General features: G+C 45.4%; 1 protein-coding gene across 3 annotated transcripts; it reads left to right on the forward strand.

Moving 5' to 3' along the window:
• The first annotated feature begins 8,953 nt into the window (after nucleotides 1-8,953).
• On the forward strand, nucleotides 8,954-21,039 carry LOC137858937 (carnosine N-methyltransferase 2-like). Of its 3 annotated transcripts, XM_068687394.1 has the most exons (6): nucleotides 8,954-9,056; nucleotides 12,878-13,016; nucleotides 18,126-18,233; nucleotides 18,346-18,476; nucleotides 19,072-19,165; nucleotides 20,189-21,039. In XM_068687394.1, the coding sequence occupies exons 2-6, from the start codon at nucleotides 12,977-12,979 to the stop codon at nucleotides 20,269-20,271; spliced, it is 456 nt and encodes a 151-aa protein (XP_068543495.1). In that variant the 5' UTR covers nucleotides 8,954-9,056; nucleotides 12,878-12,976; the 3' UTR covers nucleotides 20,272-21,039. The 3 variants fall into 3 exon arrangements, with proteins under 3 accessions (XP_068543495.1, XP_068543496.1, XP_068543497.1); XM_068687395.1 differs by lacking the exon at nucleotides 8,954-9,056 and having other exon boundaries at nucleotides 11,515-13,016; XM_068687396.1 differs by lacking the exons at nucleotides 8,954-9,056; nucleotides 12,878-13,016 and adding an exon at nucleotides 16,062-18,011.
• Nucleotides 21,040-21,393: the final 354 nt, after the last annotated feature.

The raw sequence follows: 21,393 nt of genomic DNA on the forward strand, positions 1-21,393 counted from the left end.
CTCTTCTGCTGTTTGCTTTGTTTCTATTAATTATCTTTGATTTTCTTTTGCTTCTTTATCAGCTTTGATTACTTTGTCTGTGAAACTTCAGATCAGCTTTCGAAAGCGAAGCAAAATGTAAAGTGGAGCTTTTTTCTCCCTTGCTGACACCAAGACAATGAATATGGATCAGAATTTTCATTTCCTTTTTTTACCACATCCATTTGCTTGATAGAACAAGCTTGCCAGGCTAGCTTTTCCTTGATAAACCTAATAAGGAAAAAGTGCTTTCCAACTCCATATTATTTTATGCCTTGTTTGTGACTTCAGCATCCTTTACACAGGTTTAAAGACAATTTATGTTTTATTGCCCTTGAGTCATTTCGTGAGAGCACTTGTGTTTTTCCCAACATAAAAACATCTCCCCATAACGTGATGCATATTAAATAGGTGCTTGAATGAAGATGCAGGGGCGCCTGGCAGCTCCATTTCCCAAAATGTTGGTGCTGCCCAGCTATGGGAACGCAGTCTGACCTTTGAATTATTTCATCAAATGGCCAGTTTCACAAATGGACCTAGATGGGAAACCTCTTTAGGGGGAACACATCCTGCCCACATGGGGAGTGTACTTTGCTTTCCAGCTGGAAGCCAGCGCTGGCTCACAGCAGCTGGAGCGGGGCTGGCCTGGGGCCTCCCCAATTCTGGGAAACGTCATGGTGGTTCTGCTTTGTGGTGGCGCACTGCTGCTCTCCTGTCCCCATGCTGAGCTTCAACCCCAGCAGAGCACAGGCACAGGCCCAGCAACAACACAAGTCGCAAAATGGCCGACCATGGCGCAGCGTGGGGGTCGCCTGCCTGGGCCACCTGCCTGGGGGAATGGCGGCGGTGGCGGTGCGGGTTGGGTTTGTTGTTCTCCCGCTGCAGGTGTTTCTCTGACCAGTGAGCTTTGTGAGTCCGTATTGCATTTGTCGCTGATGGAAAAGTAGCTGTGCTAATAGAGTGCAATGCGGGTGCCCTGATTGAGTCAAACGCTCTCTCTTTATGGTAACTGCTTTTCCACATGGGAGGTATTTATTTTCAGAGGACAGAAAAATGACTGCCTCTGCACTATGCTTATAAATACACAGGGGACAATCAGATTAATTATCACTTGCTTTGGTAAAAATCGCTGTGTAAAGGTGCAGAACAAATACCATAAATCTACCCAAGATTATGTTAACTAACTTATTCTCCCTCCTGAAATAAAAACAAAACAAAACAAAGAAACCACTCTCCCATACTTGCATTGGGTAGGGAAGATCTAAAAAATTATTAAGCAGTGGTACATTTGATAAGCAAACATGAGTATTAAGACAACATGAGTGTAAGACTATTCACCCAAATAGGATATTTTTAGTATTTAAAAAGTACTTTAGTATTAAAAAAGTACAAATTGAGTAAAGCTGTGTTCCCCTTCCAGGCCCTGACTTTTGGGTGCCCACGAAGGCACAGCACAGCCCCAAACACAGCATTCATTGCGTTCAAGTCATGGCTATAGGAAAAGAGAGCTCGCATATCTGATCACAGAACTAAAGGACTGTGGTGAAACAGCTCCCGTCTCTTATTTTCCCCACCGGTAAGTGCTTGTAGAGGTGTTTTGCAACCTTGCCGTGATGGCAATAAGCCTTTATCTGAACAAATTGATCCTGAGACACTGGAGTTTGTACCTTGTTTGCTGCTGCCTTGCCTGCTGTTTCTATCCTGGCTCCGAGCAGGTACAAATAATGAATTAACTGCTGGATAAGCCCTGTGGTCCCCTGAGCAATTATTCTGGCTTCTACCATAGCAGACTCAATTTGTCCTGCAATAAGTACAATTTTCTGAGAAGTTAGTTCTGGTTCAGGCACTAATGATCCACATCTGTGCAGCACAGTTGTTTTTTGGGGGAACCAGTTGTGAGCCAAGCTGTCAGGAAGAGCCGTACATTGGCATGCAAAAAAGCACACTGCTCAGTGCTGCGGTCCTTCAGGGGATGCAAATACACTCACCGCTCCATGCGGTATTAGGTCAATTAGCAGAGAGAAGAGCAGTGTAAAGCATGCAGTGGTCTCCAGCACACGGGCAGCGTGCTAGCAAGCCTTGCTTCACAGTCTCAGGAAGATTGGCGCTGGCAATTACACAAGAATTTCGATCTCAAACATGTAACATTTGTTTGCAGAAAGTACTGCAGGATGGAAATGCAGGTCCTGGTTAGCAATGTTATTTCATACAGCTGCTCATTAATTCTGGGCAGGAAGTGTCATTGTATGGTAAGAACGAGCACCACCAAATTACGTGTTTGAGTAGCAGCAGAGGAGACTGTCACCACCTCCAGCAGGACAAGCAAGCTGGGTGATGATGGGGAGCCATCAGGCAAGAGATGCTGAATGCTTGAGCCTTTTTGCTATTTGTTTTATCTTATAGGTGCTCAAACATGGTGTAAAACAGGACATGATTTGCTTATTTTGCCATTCTAGCAAGGTTTGTAAGAGTTTCCATACCAGCTTCATCATTGTAATCAAAGTTTCATTCTTTGCATCATATTCTGCTGAGTTAAAATTGCCTGGCCTGGTAAAAGTTACAACATCTGTAAACAATGGTAACTATACAGAAATGGTGTTAATCATGTGTGAAACCTCTGCTGCATCTCCAGAGTGCTACAGGTGCTTTGAGCACATACATCCTGCACACTAATAACCTCCCCGCATCACGCCTGTGTCCAAAATGCAAAGACCACTGCTGAGACGGTTTGGCAGTGAGGCTTTGTGGTATTGTGCCCGATCTCTAAGTAGATGCAAAATCACGGACAGCGTTATATCCTGTTTACTCATTTTGAATATATTATTAAGTGTTTATTGGTACCAAAAGGGCATAATTAAATAGCATGCCAGCTGCAGATGAACACTGTATTGATGATAGCTCATGGCACAGGAGATGAGTGAATTTTATTAACTTCATCATTTCCAATCCTCAGCATTATAAAGAACTCAGACACTTCCTATCACAGTTGCAGATCTACCTTAACATCACTAAAGCAATCATAGGTATAAACTGAAAAATAATTAAAGGCCTGGTGACAACTTGATAACACTGGATAATTAAAGTGTTGGTAACAAAACCTGAATTTTAATTTTTCTCATTATACCTGATACTAGAAATTGAGATGGAAAACATCCTCACTATAGGAAAGCTTACCCACAAATGTATTATTTAAGGAGGAGCAGGTGCCAGAGCTGAGCACTGATTTTCCTGAGACATTTGGTGCCGGTCCTGTCATGATCTGTCACACCTGCCTGGGCTCTACCCCACCTCCCAGTTCAGTGGTCATGCCCCTGCTGGGGGAATTAGCTCAAAAACTGCTTGGGGAAAAGGAAATGAGATTTTGAGGCTGGGTGGGAGAGCAAGGACATGTGGAGGGGGCCAGCACATCATCGCCTGTTGTTGTGTCAGTGCCCACAAAGGCAAATTTGCCTCTACTAAGTATATATATTAATAGTTTGACGTTGCTTCAAAGACATGTTTAAATAACATTGCTGAAGTCTCTAAGTTGTACCATGAGTACAAAGAGCACCAGAGAGTGAGCACCGAAGACCATTTTGGCTCTGGTTGCATCCTTAGTGTTAGGACTGGCAGTGAGTGCCTCTTCAACTCTTATCTCTTCCACTTCTGATCCTTTCTAGGTTATCTTATTATCCTCTTTATCCTTGCCATCTCATTTGGAAGCTCTTTAAACCAGTCTATTCAGTCTTTACTTGGGATTCCAGTGAAAATCAAATTGTAAGTAGAAAGCAAGCAAGAGTTTTGGTAGGACTGGGACATAGGTGATGTCTGGGGAATGGATATCTGTCTGCCTTCCCAAACAGCAGTAAATCTTGAGATGAAATAAAGCACAAATACCCCAGAAAACACAGACTCTGCTCCCAGAAACCAATAATCCCAGGTAGCAAAAGGGGAGCCATCAGGAGGCAGGGAGGAAAAGAAAAAGTATTTTGCCGGGGGCTTGCAGCTCCTGTGCTGCAGGGATATCCTCCATGAAGCTTACTCCCACAATTATAAGTTTCTCAGACATTTCTGTAATTCACACAGTCTCTCCTAAGGCGCCATGGGGAGCTTGGCCCCAGGAGGAGCAGCGGTTGTTGGGGCGCATCCTGCACATCACCCATTTTGGGACCACAGCTCTTGCCGTGGTGCAGAGCCAAGGGCAGGATTAAGGTGCATAAAGGCAGGAGTTTCCACCCAGTTTGGCTGTGCTGCCTCTGCCAGAGCTGAGCAGCACAGCGGCAGATTGTAAAGGGACTCAGGGCCCTGCAACTCTATCAGTTTTGATCAATTTTTCAGCCGAGTTAGTAATACACCGGAGAGCGTGTCAACCTGCTTTATGGAGGTCTGCGAGTGCCTACCATGGCTAATCCATAACGCTCAAATGGTTTCCTGGAAAACAGACATTTTGTTGTCACCATGAGGAGACTGCTAAGCAGCGTGGGGGGGACATACAGAGGAAAACCACGTGGCTGCTGCAGTCCCTGCTGGAGCTACAGGTAGCTCCGGGCAGGACTCGCCTGCAGCACACAAGGGACGGGCTGGGGGCAACGTGGGGCAGTGGGGAGCCCCGAAAAAGCACCAGCACTTCTTTTTCTTTTTAATGGAACCTAGCGATCAATTTTTAGCAGCTCATGGAGAAGCAATTTGAAACACAAAGCAGTTTCCTCTCCTTCTGCCCCCCAGTTCTGAAATCGTGGCTTGCTCTGAACTGATGGCTTTATCTGCGTGCTTTAGGCATAGTGGGTAAGAAGGACAGTTCGTCACTTAAATATGTGAATGCTTCTCCCAGTCTTCTAGATTTATCATTCTGATACAAGATTATTTTGCTTTTAGGGTACTTACCAAGGCCTTTTCTCTCAGACTCCCTGTCGGAGCTGATTTTTCAGCCCGAGGCACTCTGACTCCCCTTCCCCTTCCCCTACTCACCAGCTACTGAAAGCTTTCACGAAATTGCCTTTAAATGAACCTGTGCCTGGACTACTTTCAAAGCATCCGGGTGGTTCCTGAGGTCCCTTCCAACACGAGCTTTTCTATGGTCCCAGGATTCTATGAGTCATCTTTAGGGTGCCCCATCATATCCCAGTGGCTGGAAATTTACGATTAAAAACATGCTAGGAGAGCTTTTTCCCATTCACCTGACTCTGGGAGCTGGGAATTTAACGAGAGCTCCAACATCCCAACACTGGGTGCTCGGTGCAGCAGCCCAAGGCTAGGGCTGGTGCATGTAGGGGCCCTCATGCATTGCGTATCCCCGTATCCCATATGTGCCCTACAGACCAGGGCTGACCCTGCCGGTGCCGCTGCCAAACCAGTCTTTCTGACCATGTTTCTTTTCTTATTCATAGGGCAAACACCAGTTTCACAGGAGGAGATAAAAATTGCCTGAAGGTTTGACTGCTGAGCCTGAGGAAAATCTCCTGACTTTTTTCCATGGTAAATGTTCCAAACTATGGCCATTTTCAGAGATTACCTCTTTCCTGACAACCCTTTTTTCCCCCACTGTGTTCAATATAAAGTACTTTTCCTTTCCACAGCCTATAAAAGAAGGCTAATCCACAAACTGAAAGCCAAGTCCTTTGCCCTTCCCGGTGCTGAGCCGTGACGCAGAGAAAAATACTCTGCCAGCAGTAATCACGTCGTAACTGTTGCCTGAGGCCTGCTTTACACAGGATGGGAAGTCAGCAAGTGATATGTTTCCAAATGACCTCTGTCAGTGCCTAAGAAGAAAAAGCAAAGACCACAGCAGCCCGCGTTACTGGGAAAGGCCGCCTCAAGCACTACTACCAAGGAAGAGCCGAAGGGAAGAGCAGAAAAGTGTCCTTGCACCACCATCTAGTGGCTGCAGGTCGCTCTTGTTCGGCAAAATAAATCCAGCGCCCATCGGACCTTTCGTGGGGACATTTTCTCCCCTGCTTGTTAATGCCTTGCAACCTGCCAAATGATGCAGCACATTGCTATACCTGTATCAGAAATGCTGGGCTGAGACAAAGCTCCCAGATGCGTCGTATTTCTGTGATACAGCTATAAAAGCTCCAACTTCCCATAAATGTACCATATTTTCAGGCTCTCTTGAACCAGAAACCCTGCTCAAGGAGCGTTTCTCAAGGCTCAGTCTCCACAGCCTTACCTTTTGCACAGCTGACTTTGAAGCAGGGCCAAGAGCTCTTCCACTGGCAAGCCTTTACACATCTGTACACTGGTGTTTGAAAACGCCCTGCTTTGGGGCACTGTGTGTCAGATGTGTTGAATCCTGCCAATGAGGTGTTGTGAGCAGCCCCTTCCCCAGTCTCCAGCTGCTCCAGGCTGGCAGCAGCACAAGTACAGCCGTGGAAATTGAAATTCTGAGCATATTTTCCCCGTTGAAGACCTGTGAGCTACGGAGGGTAAAAGGCACACTTCACCATGACTGTTTCTGCTCTCTGAGATATATTTTTTAAATGCTTTATGGTCTGTAGAGCAAAAGCTGGTCTTCACCTTGAATCAAATATCCTTTTTGGAGGCGGTCACATTAGACTCCCCCTCTGCCCTCGCCTTAGCTCTATAATTACAGCTACATGAGATATGACCTCTAGTCAAATAGTCTGAAAAAAGGTTTTTTAAAAGCTCTGGAAGAACTGCACCAGCAGCCAGACTTTAATGAAAAGGCAGGAAGGGCTGTGTTAGAAAAAAATTGATCTCCAGACCTAGGAGCTTCAGTTTTTTGGGGAGATAGATTGAAATGAAACGCCACTGGGGCAGGCACTTCTCCGAAGTAAGCCCCAGGGGCTGCCTGCAGAATGGATGGGTTTGTTTTCCTCCAGAAAAGGGGCACTCTCTGGGAAGAGTGCCCTGAGGCTCCCTCTGCAAAAGCCAGGGCAGGCACAAGGGTGTCTCCTCTTCCCGTCCAGCATGGGCACATGCTGCTGGTCTCCCAGTACTATGCTCCCTGCCTCTTCTGTAAGCATCACGCGGGTGGTCACTGCTGCAGTACAAGGACCAGGACATGCTGCTGCCGTGCATTAAAGTATGTAATGAGTAAATGAGGATTTACCCCATCCAGGTGTTTTTCCACGCAAATGAGAGAAGCATTGTAAACTGAGAAAATGTTTTTAATATCCAGATTAACCAACGGAGGCACTGAGATATGTTTGTGTTTCCTTGAACGAATAAAATACTGAAACTAAAATCTAACTGTGGTCCTAATCGAGGTTTAAATCCAGCTTGGGTAGCTCCCAAAAATACAGGTTTTAACTCAGCCAGAACCTGATGGGTTGTTGCTCAAGCTCAGGGCTCTGTACTGCCCCAAGGGCCCAGGTGGATTATGATAACTGCCTCTTACAACCAGTACTTCTTTTGCTTTTTCAGTGCTTATCAGAAATCATATTCTTTTCCCCATAGGAAAAAATCTGCACACACATATACTGCATTTTAAACTCCAAGATTTGATTCTACCTGGAATCTGTTAAATATTTAATAGGATTGGTGCAAAATAAAACTTATTCCATAAAGAGAAATCTTGTTATTAACTACAGAATTGCTAGTTATCTTACTCTGCACCAGATCTTGCCTAATGTAGAATAACATGTGCACCTTCACTTAGGAGAATACAAAAACTGATGGGTTTACCTTAGAAATTTTGTCTAGAAGACAGAAAATATCTACCTGATGAAAACACTTCCATTAAAAAAACTGCTAAGGAAGAAAAGAGCTCTGCTCATAATAAAATAAAAGCTGCATTTACATGGAACTTAATCAATTGTTCCAAACAGAGTTAAGAGATTTTTAAAAATAGGCTAAAAATACCATGAGGAGCTCTGTAAAAATGCTGAGAGCCTTCCTGACATTCATCATCCTAAAAGCTGATCGCTGCCAAATGTTAGAAGATAAATTCATCGAAATTCCATGTACTCACCAAAGTGAAATTGGCCAGATTATGATTTATTTTTTTTTAAATCTTCACAGTTCTAAACAATAACAGCAACAACAGAATATCAAAAAATCCCAGGTGGAAATGGTTGAGAAGCAAGAGGGCGTAGAAAACTGGGATTTAAAAAAGGATTTTTTTTTTTTTCTGGGTAGAGCTGTTGCCCAGCACATTTTCTATGGAGTGGTGCAATCCAGGTGTATGTGCTTGACCTGGATTGGAACAAAGCACAGATTACCTAAACCCTATTTTCTAACATTAGTCAGTCCCAAACTGAATCCACAAGCTGTAAGGGCACTGGGAGCAGGCACATGAGGAACATGTGCCCAAACCATGCTCCCTGCATCCCCAGCCACCTGTCCCGTCACATCCCAATTGAATCTGAAGCTGCAGCTCAGAGGTGGGGTGAGTCCCCAGTGCATCCCACCTCAGGCCAGTGGCTCAACAAGCCATGACGTGAGCCCAAACTCAGCCTGGGTGACATGCCATGGCAAACCAATCAGGGATTTCCAAGTAACCAGTCGCGCTTATTTGGAGGCACAGGTCTGAGGCTTGTCTCCGCAGGCTGATGGATAAGGGGACACTGAGGGGGCATGGCACACTGTGGGTGATATCAAATCCTAAAGAACAGTGGCTGACCTGTTCCTGCAGGGCCAGCAGCTCCCACACTGGCTGCAGCCTGTAGGGAAACAGTGCCCCCTTTTTTTTTCCCAGCAGGCTGCCCTTAGCTTTAGTCATCATACCCCTGCATCCCTCTGAGCCCACACCCCAACCCTTCTACTTGCACAAAACACACAGTTCAGCACGGATTTAGTCAGGAGCTTGCCAAAACACCCAAAAGCACAGCATGCCAAGGGTCCAGCCCCCAAAGCTGTGGCTTCTCTGAGGGCTGGCAGCGCAGCAAGGCTGTGCACAAGGTGCCCTTGTCCCCCCCCCGTGCCATGAAACAAAGGCTGCTGCTGTGCGCTAATGCCGGAGGCTTGGCGGCGGGCAGGGGGATGATGGGGTGGGCACGGGCAGATTAGCCTCCAGTGATCCCACACGGAGCTTTCCGAGCACCCTGCAGCTCCCAGACACTGGAGGTTTCTCCACAGTTCACTGTTGCTCCGGGAAGGTAAGGCTGCGGGGTGCCCGGCCTGCTGAGCGCAGTGCCTCAGGGTGGGGCAGGCAGGGCTTTCGGGGTGAACACTGAGAAAGCGAGCAGGATTTATGTGCCTTCTGCCACTAGCTCAGGGAGAGGGTCTTGTGGTTTAGCAAGCCCCCCTGGCCACCCAGCATCCCCTCCCCATTTCCCCATGACCCTGCTCCTGCCCTGTGCCCCCTCTCTGGGGATGTCGGTGGGAGGCGTGGCAGGGCTGGGGCAGCCAGCACGAAGGAGAGGCAGAGTTCAAAGCAAATTAAAAAATGCATAAAATAGATGGAATTAGAGAGATTCTGGGCTCATGGTTTGGGGTTTCAGTCAGCCTCCAGGAAGGCAGGAGCAGGAGGCTCCTTGTGTCTCTGCCCATGCTGCTGCCAGAGGGAGCCTTTGGCTGCTGTGCTTAGTGCTCCCGGTAGGTTTCAGAGTCCTGGACTAGCCGTGGGATGGGCAGCTCCAGCCCAAATTGTTACAGTCAAGTCTATTTTTAATCTGTATGTCCAGAGAATGGAGAACGTCCATTTATTCCCAGTGATAAGTAAGGCTGTTCCTTCCACCTTACCAGCAACAAGAATTAAGCAGATTTAGAAACCCTGCCTGGGGAGAAACACCGAAAACCTTAGTGGAAGAATTAACTTGGCATCATCCTTCTTGGTGAATACTTGTGCTGCACAGACTGTCCAGGCCACCTGGCAGGTCTCCTGGGATGGCTGGAAACATTTGACCAGTCAGAAATGGAGTACGTGTCCCCGGACCATCTCTGTGCAGGGGGTACCATGCCACCTCTCAGCATGTTAGTGGGAGATTTATTCTGAAAACCATCTTGCTCGGTTCAGCCAGCAGAGGGGGCAAAAGAGTCCTCTCTTTTGACAGGCAGAGACGGATGAGGTCAGAGGGTTGAGTGGAAGTTCGAGGGACTGGCCTGCAGCCAAGCTGGAGGTTGTGGAGGGAGGCTGAGTTCAGGCTCATTACTACTGAACTTTTGCAAGGCCTTTTCTGGGAGATTTGAGATCAAGATGGTAGAACTGAGACCCTCGATCTGCCTCATGGGAGTCAGGGGAGCTCTTTCTACAGGATTTTGGTCATGATCTCCTGTAACGGACTGTTCTTGAAGGACTCTGGCACTGCCCCAGCGTCTCCAAGTATTCTGGGACACTTTAGTCTCTTCTTCATTCACCAAAGCAGTGCATTATTTGCACACATCCATTTCCATGCTACCTGCTAGCACAGTCATTGTATATTTGTGGTTCAAAGCCTCCACTATAAGACTCCCATGTTTCTTTTCCACCTCCTGGCTTGTTTCCTATTCATGTGAGAGCTTTTCCCTGGCAGAGGGGAGTTGAGGGCTGCTTACAGCTTTTGCAGACTGTTTGTCATGAAACGTTTTGTAATGACAAAGCTTTGGAAGCAGCAATATGGCTAAACTGAGGTTATACAGGAATATCACTCCTAAGTAGATGACTTTGCATAGGTAGATTCATGTTAAAACTTCCTTTATAGAAACGAGGTCTTCAATTTCATTTCATATCTTCCTGAAATGGTGTCTCATCCCTATTTCATAGATGTGGCACATTATCATACGAAAATGAAGATGTGACTTTATTGCTGGAAATCTTCACACGCACAAAAAAATAATCAAAAACCTATATTATGAATGAAAACAATACCTGAATGAAAATAGTAATGGTACAATGGCTTCTTTACCTTTTGCCCTTTGAATGCTATGTCTTCTAATATTCACCCAAGTAACGTTTGCATCCAGGAAAAACTGAAGTTAAAAAACAAAAGCAAAACAAACACTGAAACATTGGGCCAATCAATGCACTTCAGATGCTGAAGCTTACTATAGCCTTTTCCTAATTTCACTGTTATTTCTTCTACTCCATTCATGATTAAAGGCTTCACAGAGTGTGTAATATCAGTTATCTAATGCCTTCCACCGTATTGACTGGTTAATGATTCTTCAGAGGGAGAAAAAGCTTCCATGGCACATCTCAGACAAGCAGTGGTGCAGGTGGCCACTCCATCGGTGACACTTCTGGGTGATCAGCTAACCAAGAAGTTCTGACTTTATTTTAGTAAAAGAACACAGACACTATTGATTACTGAGCAAGGACAATTTGTCCTGGAGTATCTTCCCTTTGTTCTGCATTTTCAATGCAGCTTCATAAAAGCATACAGGTTCTTCAAATAACTGAAGTGCTGTACTTTCCTTACAGGAATAGGTTCCCCAGCATGAACTTTGAAGCAGAGATTCTGGCAGCTCCACATGATAATTCAGGTATTTGGGAGAAAAATCAAAAACCGAAAAGAAGATCAAAGTAAACTACCCACTCCACTTGCTATCACTACAAATATATCTTGTTTTTGAAACAGAGTTGGAAGTTGTTAAAAAAAAACAAACAAGCAAACAATAAAACAGGATACTACACTAAATACAGTTCAGGGGATGTCTGATATACACTAGGGTATAGTTCAAAGTGCTGAGGTTAGATATTGATACCTTTTCCTCCAATAGGGCTAGACATTGGATCACCATTTATACCGTGCAGAAAAACAGCAGCCAGGGACATGTGGTTTTGGAAAGAGCATAGGTGTCCACTTAAGATTGCATAGTCCTGTATGACACATACGAAGTCTTTTTATCAGTAGCAACTAAAAGCAGAATTTCAATAAGCAACTCCTCAAAAGGCAAAACTGAGGATGAAGATGCTCTGCTGAATCCTGTCCTGTCCTTCATTCTAATTTTGTTTAGGAGGAAAAGCTGTTTGTTTGTTGTTGTTGTTGTTGTTGTTGTTGTTTGTTTTGTATTCTTTTCTTTTCTTTCTGAACAATACCTTTTTAACGCCAATCTCAGATGTTGAGGCTGGCACTAGCACTGAATCCCTACTGCAGTCTTCCATCTGCAATAGTCCCCACAGGCAGTAGTCAGCTGAATGGCAAATTCTGGTGAGCCTCAAGTCCTAGTCTTAGCATTGCTCCTCAGACCCAAGCAGCTGGCCAGAGCTTGTGCCCTGGCAGGAGCACTGTTGTTAGGATGAGACTGCAAGAAATTGTGTTTTTGCAATAATTGCTTCCATCTTCTTGAGTTGCCCTGGGCCTTTGTTCAGAGCTGCAAATCTTCTTAGTCTCGGTGGCCTGCACTTGAGCATGAACCTATTCAGCTGAAATGCTGCCATCTGCCCTCATGGCCATGAGCTGAAACTTCCAGCAAGGAATTCACTTACCCGGCAGAGCACTGCTGTCCCACGCCAACGAGAGTCGGAAATGAGGTGCACAGTGTAACTATTTTTGCTTCAGCTGCAGGTGTGCATTTTTGTATTGCATCACCCCAAGAGCAAGTGTGCCAGCAGCTGGCAGTTTCATTTATGCTGTCCAGCATGTGCGAGAGCCACAGCCCTTCCAGGTCTGGACCTGCTGAGCAATTGCCTTCTCATTCTTTGCCTTTAGTACTTCAGTCACTTCCCTTTCTGCAAATCGAGTCGTATCCAGCTAAGCATCTTCAGGAAATAATGGTGCCATTTTCCTCAGGGCAACCTGCAGTACTGATGGTGACTTAACAAATATACTGGTGTCAAGGGGCATCAAAGAATATTTTTCACACCTTTAGTGTCAACACACAGACAGTTTTTGTGTGAGCCTGCTTGCGTGGATGTCTCCTGGGCTCCGTGTCCTCCCAAATCTCTGGCTTCTGTTGGGTTGGGCTGGGTTTGGTTTGGTTTCTTCCACGAGGTAAGTGTTTCGATCCTTCATTTGCCTTGAAGTCACTAACACACAATTCACATTTGTTTCTCAAGAGCTATATGTGGTCCCTTCCATGAGAAGTCTCACGGCTGAGGAGTATGTAGAGGCCTTTAAGTCATTTTTGGATCATTCGACGGAGCACCAGTGCATGGATGAGTTCAACAAGGAAGAAATGCCTCACATCATGGCAGGGTAAGGAGCGCGTCCACCGAGGTGTGAAAGCCATCTGTTACCTGGGGAGGGCAACCTGTGCATAAAGGTCAGCAAACATGTTTAAGGGTTTTCTGGGGCGTGAATGAACTTTCAATGCTTTTCAGTTTTAAGTCCCTTAGCAGTGGTCTTTAGGATATTCAGTTTAATGTCTCAGGTGTACACATAATTTCAATTAATACATTGTGTTGCTTCTCAGCTTATGTTAGGGAAAGAATCAAGACCTTATTTTCATGTCCATCTGCTTTCATTAGTTGATTTTCAAAGGATTAACGATTTTTGGATTTTTTTTTCTCCCCCTCCTTTTTTTTTTTCTTCAAAAGAAAGCTCCCTCTTGTGCTCTATGCCTGCATTTGGGACTTCATCACACGTCAGTCCAAACAGAAACACATCTCTAATTCTATTCTAGTGACTAATTCTTGCTTTTCTCAATCCCCTAAGACCTCCTTATTTCTATCCTAAGTCGATTTGCATTGCTTAAGTACCAAATGATAATCAGTTTTGTGAAGTACTGATGTAACATATTAAGCCTGTGTGACTGCAGATAGTTTCAGAACAGGCTAGATCCAAACCACAAGAAAAGTCTTTCAAGTCTGGATAATTTTTGGATGCTGTAGAAACTGTATTCTCCTTTGAGAAAAACACTAGGCAGGTAACTTCGGATGCTTATATCTATATCTGTCTGTCTCTCTAGCTAGCTATCTAAAGTAATAGAAGCAATAATAAAGAAAGAAATTGTTTGGGGAAAATTTAAATGCAGCATTTCCTTATGTGAATTTTAACCAATACTGTTTGCTGGACCAATACAAAACATTGCAGTTTAGCAGCATTCTAATTTGGGGTTGATCTGAGCTTCCATCTTCCACCCATGTCATCTTTAATCCCGGAACAATACACCTCCAGCCCTCGCGAGAGCCAAGGCTCCCTGACTTGCTCACAGTCCCCAGGATTTCCTACTCTGTCCCCTCTTTTGAATCATTGCTGTGGTGTTTCTTGAGATTTCATACGGGACTCTGTCCCTCTGCACAGGCCATGCCTGAGGCAGAACAAGGCCACAAAGTATTTCCATGTAGAGCAGCAAGCAGCCTCAAACCCAGGAAGCTCATCCTCGAGCCAGGCTATTATGAAATACACTGCCAACAACCTCATGATTTTTTTATTTTATTTTATTTTTTGATCTGAAGTAGTTTTTCTAAGGTAAAAATTATTGAAGTTTCTGACCTTTGCTCCCAATTTCAAGCCAAGGTGAATATTGAAAAGAGAATATTTACAGTCACATGGATAGCCCAACTTTTGATTTATTTCCTGATAATTTATACCCAATGTCAGAAAACCTGACTTGTCTCCTGAGAGGTTTACCCCAACTCACCTTGTCCCCACAGCCCTGGCCAAGCACAGCCTCACTCCCTGCAAAGGGAACCCCACACCCCAGATTTTCTTGAGGTTGTTTTTGCATGGTGCCAGCCACAGTTTGAAGAAAACTCTGGCAAGGGAACAGAAACACTATATCCTGCTGCCTACTGTACTTTTAAAATATGAGCCTGCTTGCATAGGGCCAGATACTGCCAAAAATAAGTTATAGCTGTGCTCCACTGTGATGCTCGAATTTTCATCTCAATTCATGTGGCACATCTCAGTAAAATTCCTGGGCCACGGTGGCATCCAGGATATTAGAATTAAAACACAGAGTTGTGTGACACAGTGTGGTTGAGTAACGTGTACTTGTAATTTCAGCCTTGGCAATGGAAAATCCACGATAAATGTTCTTGGCGTGGGGAGCGGCACGGGTAACGAGCTGAACAGCACAGCTGATGCTGGGGAATGGGGGTCCCCAGGGGCAAGGGAAAGCTCTACCCAGGTTCTGGGCAGTGGGGAGAATTACTCAAGCATTAATAACAGTATTTTTCATGGAAATACCTTCCTCTTGATGACTCTCTCCTGACTATATGTCTAAAAGCAAGGAGTCCTCCAGGTTAGGTAGGAGAGCACCTTCAAACCTCATTGGAAGGAATTACAGACACCTGGGATTTGTTCCACCCAAAGGTCATGTCTTAGAGTCTCCCACCCAAAGGCACCTCCCCACATTGTGAATTGCCTTCAGGGTCTGCAGAGGTGAAAGCTGGGCTTTGTTTGGCTGCAGGTGGTACTCAACCAGCAGAGATGAACGTGGGCTGGCCACAGCCATTAGCACAGGGCTTTGTCAGCTCCTTCAAGGTGTGCTTTTTAAAAGTTATTATTGTTTTTATCTGGTGACAAGTGGCGTTTAACTGCAAATGGTATTTCCTCCACCTCCCCCAGAGAAGAAAAATCTTTTGGCAGAAATAACCTTAAAGCTGTTGTAAATGCATTTTTGGAGGGAAAAAAAAAAAAAAAAAAAAAAAAGCATGCAGCTTTGCTCCTAGGGAAACTGGGAGGAAATACAAAATAGCAAAAAGAAATAACAGTTTGATTTGTCAGACTTTGAATTTGTTTTAAAGTATTTTCAACTGAATTATAAGTGTTAATACTTTCTATTGAAAGATTTTTTCTCACTTGTTTTGATTGTTTTCCTGAGTAAGAGGAAAATAGCAGTGATTGTTTTCTCCAGCTGGGAATATGTTGGAGCATATAAGAGAGTGAGGAGGAAGGAATCATTCAGTTCTCAATTACACTCTGTTCTCATTAAGTAATGTAAAACCGATACTCTGTTTGACTCCAAGAAAGCACAAGGGAAAGGGGAACCCTTTACAGTGCCCAGTGCCCTCTTTTTTCCTTATTTCCTCTTCAGAAGTTTCAATGGGAAATAAATGCCCTAAGACAAGCTGGCAGGGGCACAGGCTCGCACCCTGCAGCGTGCTGAGGCTGCCTGAGCTGAACTTGTGCGTGCTGCACGGGAGTGAGCCAGTGCGGCACCGAGCAAAAGGTCATGTGTGATCCCTGACCTTCTTGGGCTTGGACTCTGGTTTCACATGGCTGAAATCAGTTTAGTTGACTGAACTATTAATGGGGATTGTGACCAGCTCTGCATCCTAAAAGGCTGCTGCTTGATCCTGGCCACGCTTGCTCATTCAGCCCTTGTTCCCTGTGGCTGGTGCAAGCACCTCAGCTGTCAGCTCCCAGCGAGTGACTGGGTGGGATGTGGCTGCTGTGGGGCTGCACCCCCATTTCAGCAGTGCCCCGATGTGGTTTGTGCTGAAGGGTTGTTGCTCTCAGCTTCCCTGGTTTTCTGCAGGAGGCACATGAGCCTGTGGATGGGGAAACCTGAGCAGCGTCAAATGGTGAATCCCCAGGGAACATCTCTGCATTTTATTGCACCTTCTGAGCCCTGTCTTTTCTTTTTTTGTGGGGACATCTTGGGAATGTCCTGTTTGACCTCATAGAGCATGTGAAATTGTTGTCTTACCCACAGACTTTCAAGGTATCAGTATCTTTGCTTCAAACTCAAGCCAGCAGCTCCCACCTGCCTCCACCAACAAAAACATCCAACTTGTAGGAAGGTGGTGACCATGCAAAGAAAGAAAAGGGAAAAAAAAAAAAAAGATTTTTATGTAACCATTCATTCAAGGAAGATCCCTGTAGCAAGCGGTTGAATCAATTTACAGTCCTAAAGGCCAGCTGGTAGTGCCTTGGGCTGCGGAGCATCAGCAATTAGAAGTTCCCAAATGTGAGCTCCCCACACAGAGCATTGCTGCCCCATGCCCTGGAGCCTCTTATGGTGGCAGAAGTGTATTTCAGCAGCAAAGGGGTATTTTAAAAGTGATGTTTTTTGTTTGTTTGTTTTGTTTTGTTTTCAACTCTGTAAAGTTCTGTAATCCGGTCTTTGAATTAGCAGGTGATAATGCCCTTGGCAGTACATCAGCAAAAACACACAGTAAAACACAGAGTTTCAGAGTAGGAACTCCTCTGCCCCAGCTCACCCGTAACACCAGTGCCAGCAACGAAACTGCCTTCAATGGATGCAGCCTCAGCCTCTTTCCTTGCGCCTCTGGCCAGCCCTGCACTGCCCCTGCCACATGTCTCAGGGGTGCTGGGTACCTTTCTCCAATTTCAAAAGACATGTCCTTCCTTGGATGGCAGTGCAGTGCTGGCATGGCTGGTATTTCCCTCCTTGAGTTCAGTTTAATGTAGCACCTGTCAAAGATGACAGCTTTTCTCATAACATGTCCATCCACTAAAAGGCTAGAAAAGATGCAGTATCTCATGTCAAGCCCTCTGTGTGTGACATTTTTGTGGGCAGGACTATTTTTAGGCTCCACCATCAGCTACAGACAGGATCCTCACAGAGATCCACTGAAGGCTGTCACCTCTGTTGTTTATTTCCATAGTCCCAAACAAACCAGATGGACTTTGTACACTTGGTGCATCACAGCCTTTCTGATAGAGAGCAAGGGTGACCTGCATCACCTCGAAAGGGGCTGGGTATTTTCTAGGACAGAAAGACAGACTGAAGCAGAAAGGCAGACTGAAGCTTGCTCCTCCTGAGCTCAGACTGTGACAGAGGAGCATCAACAGCTAAATATGCAGGGCACCTACATGAGCTCAAGCCACAGATAAGTGAATATTTGCGGCTTCAGGATAACAACTGGGTAATGGGTTCCTAGAGCTGGCACCATGTGGCCTGGCTCCAGACAGAACAAATCCTTTGCAGACCCCCAGGGCTCCAAGCAGTGTCACACCTGTGGCAAGGCAGCTGCCACCTCCCTGGGGCAGTACAAAGCTGCACAGCTTGGCAAAGCTGCACAGCTGTTCCAAATCTCTCCCTGTCCCCATGCTAACTTTGTGTTTTTCTTGAAAACTAATGATTCCTGTTTTTTTTTTAAACATTGATCTTTGATTATTTCAACCTGTTTCTCCCATGACCCAGAGTATTGCCATTAGTAGGTTTCTGCTCAATTGCTTATCTCTTCCTTGTTCTTAGTCTTACCTCTAAGTGTATGTTAACTCGAGCAGTTAGACATCGTGATAAGGCTGTTACTGTCTGAGATGCCACCATGCAAGGTAGAAAATGCCTCGCTTCTGCTTTGGGGATTGCTGAGCAGTAGGTGCACTGGCATCCTTTCATCACCATTCAAGTTTTTTTTTTTAAATAATGAATTTGTGTTTATTGAATAGGTGAACAGGATTTGAAAATGATCAGGATCCTGCAGGCTGCACATCCAGGGGTCCTTATTAACAACAAAATCGTAGAGCCCAACCCACAGCATGTGGCTGCTTACAAAGGTGAGGCTCTTTGGGCCACCTCCACAGCCTGGGGTACAGCTAGTACTGTTGATTTGTATGACGATTTGTTCTGCTGTTCTGTGATTATTTTTTTCTTCTACTTTTTAAACAGAGCTAGTTAATCAAGCTCCAGATCTGCAGGGTGTCTCCTTTATTTGGCACCAGCTCACTTGCTCAGAGTATGAACAACAGGTGAAAGAGAAATGCATAAACAAGAAATTTGACTTCATACATATGATTCAGGTAAGGAAGTATTTTTTTAATATAGAAGTATTACATTTCAGCACTACCTTCTGCTGGATGTTGGGGGGACTGGGGATGAACACAGCTCTCCAGCAAACAACAGCTTCTGCAGCAGCTGTACAAATATTAAACCTCATTCCTGATCCACCCAGGTTTTGGTCTCTGGTTTTCACTGGTTTAACTGTATGGTGGGTAATGAAACAGGACTGGTTGGACAGACACGTAAAACATCACACAGAGACCAACAATTATGCTTTGCCACTTCAAAAAGCTGGAGAGTTTTTTGACCTAATCAGAATAATTTGGATGGCATTGAATGGAAATATTAGTGAACATCTCTATCTGTATCTGCACTCTCACACAGGGGCCTCGGCCATGGGAAGTCAGCAAAGATAGTGAAGAACTTGCCTAAAAACTGATTAAAGGGATGCACACATCTTGCAGCCACAACACTGCTGGGCCTGAAGGGCGGTGCTGGGCGGGAAGCAACGGGGAAGTCGTGTAAAACACCAGCTCTAAAGAGAGGGCCTAAACCCTTGCAGGGCTCTTGCACCACACAGAAGGAGTAATGGCTGCATGCAACTCTCCCTTCCAGATGCTGTACTGTGTGGAAGATATTCCTAATACTATCAAGTTTTTCCACAGTTGCCTCGGCCACCAGGGTAAACTCCTGATTATAATTTTGTCAGGTAAGAGGGGTGTCTCATTTTTTGGCATCATTGCTGGTATTTTGAAGGGTTGTGAAGTATGAGAGCTACTAGTAATTGCCTCAGGATTTCAGTAGCAGTAATTCCATCACAATTAAACAAAACAAACATATTATACAGGGAGCATGCAACCATGAGCTTTGTCTCTTGGACCCCAATGTCTGATGAGACTACAGACATAACCTGCGTGCTCTTGCTTCCATGCATGAAAAGTAGATGAATGACTACATACCTTGTAGAAGCCTCCTGCTGTGAAATTACTGGCTAGAGAGAAGTGTGACTACTCCTGGAGGAAAGCCAGTCCTTGTTTATGGTGAAATGAACACCATGCAAAGACAGCCTGAGCTCTGGGGCACTTTGCACAGCAATGGCTAAAAACCCAGCAGGCCAAGCAAGGGGAGCTGCCCAGAGCTGTGGGGTTTGAAAAAGAGGCACTTATAAACTCATCATACTTATTTAAAAAAAAAAAAAAAAGTGTTTTTTCCAGTGTGCCATTCATGAGTTCCCAGGTCATGGAACAGTGGACAAAACACACTTCCCCATGTTCAACATTAAACCTCCCTCCAGCACTGCTGGAATGCTGTTTTCTCTTGCTAGCTGGGACAGACTTTTTCAGGTATATGCTTTTGGATGTGCACTTAAAAATGAGGCTCAGTGCATAAAAATGCCTGTGCTATTCTATCAAAGAGGCACTTAAGGAGTAACATGCACGTGCAGGCTCTGTGCACTGGCACAGCTGTGTGCACTCCTTGCTCTGGACAAACCCAGTGCTGGTGATGGTCACCTGGGAGTTTCACTGAAACGGGAGAGTTTTGGAGGGAGAGCTGCAGGTGGTTGTGTTTTTACCCATCTTTATGAGTGGACTCAAGTGAGGGGAAAGCTCTTCCACTGCTCCTGGCAAGGTCCATGCCAGCAGAGAGCATTTCAGCCCCATTCAGTCTCTGCACTGGCTGGTGTTGAGCTGCCTTGGCATTGTAGGACTGACCTCTCCTCCCACTCTGCCAGCTTGTGGAAGAAGTACAGGCACTGCTTGCCTTCAACCAACAGCGGCCACTACATCACCTCCGATGGCATCACAGCTGTTTTGAGGAGGCTCAGCATTCAGTACTACGTCCATGAGTTCCCATCGGGCTGGGATATCACTGAGTGCTTTGTCGAGGGGGACCCAGACGGAGGCCAAATGATGGATTTCCTGACGGGGACGAAAAACTTCCTGGGCACGGCCCCGCCAGCTCTGCAGAGGCATCTGCAAGAGGCTCTCTGCCAGCCCGAATGCAGCAGCAAGAAGGACGGGAGGGTCATTTTCTGCAACAACCTGAGCATGATCATAATTGAATCCTAGAGTCTGGACCAACTGCAGAGGCCAAGTCAGGGTGGTGTTTGGGTGAGGTAGTTGTAGGGGGGTGTGCAGGAAAGTGGGGCTCAGCCTCCTGTTCCCAGTTTGGACATCAAGGATGAGCTCTTTGTCTGATTGAGGTCAACAGGGCCAAGATTTCCCCCTGGAAATCTAGTCCAACCTTAGGAGAACATGTTCCAGAAAGTAAAGAGGTGCATCTCACTAAAAGCCTGCATGGAAGGTGTTTTATTTAATGGTATACATCTTCTCTCAACTGGATTTCCAATTTTCCATACAGACGGTATGTTCACATACCTAAAGGCATGTCCATGTGACTAGGTGCTGGGAGAAGGCTGCAGCCCCCATGCCAGCTGCATATGCACTCGTTTCTTCCAACTGCACCTGGACAAAACCACCAAGGTGTCCCCGCTGCTTTGCCCCAAACATGTGCCTCAGTGCACCCTGACTGGAGCTACTTGCTGCTCTACACTAGCCTATTTCAAAATTATTATTTTTTAAATCAGCATAGCTATTTAGTACCCTGAACATCTCAGCATCTCGCAATATAGACATGTCTTAAAAAGTTTTCCACCTTTTTGTTTGGAGAATTTCTGGATTATAGGATAATACTTGCCCTGTGCTCTTTCAGGCAGGTATTAATTTTGTTACTTTCTTACTACTGTTTTTCTCCATATAAAATAAAAGCCTCTTTGAACCAAAGAATGTCACATCTTGCTCTGTATATGTGGGCTTAGACAAAATGAAGAGCAAAGAGGCTGTTTAGTTAAAATGGTACTTCGCATTTTTCTATTTTTTATGGAAACACTAAGTGCTTCTGTAACTGAGAAAGGTGACCCTGAGGATGTGGAAGAGC

The sequence above is a fragment of the Anas acuta genome, chromosome 6, assembly GCF_963932015.1.
Source record: "Anas acuta chromosome 6, bAnaAcu1.1, whole genome shotgun sequence".
NCBI classification, from domain to species: Eukaryota; Metazoa; Chordata; class Aves; order Anseriformes; family Anatidae; genus Anas; species Anas acuta.

Coding starts and splice junctions, on each gene's coding strand:
- LOC137858937 (XM_068687394.1), top strand. CDS start 12,977: ATGAGTTCAACAAGGAAGAAATGCCTCACATCATGGCAGG. Junction 13,017..18,125: donor ATGCCTCACATCATGGCAGG/GTAAGGAGCGCG, acceptor TTTATTGAATAG/GTGAACAGGATTTGAAAATG. Junction 19,166..20,188: donor CCTGATTATAATTTTGTCAG/GTAAGAGGGGTG, acceptor CCACTCTGCCAG/CTTGTGGAAGAAGTACAGGC.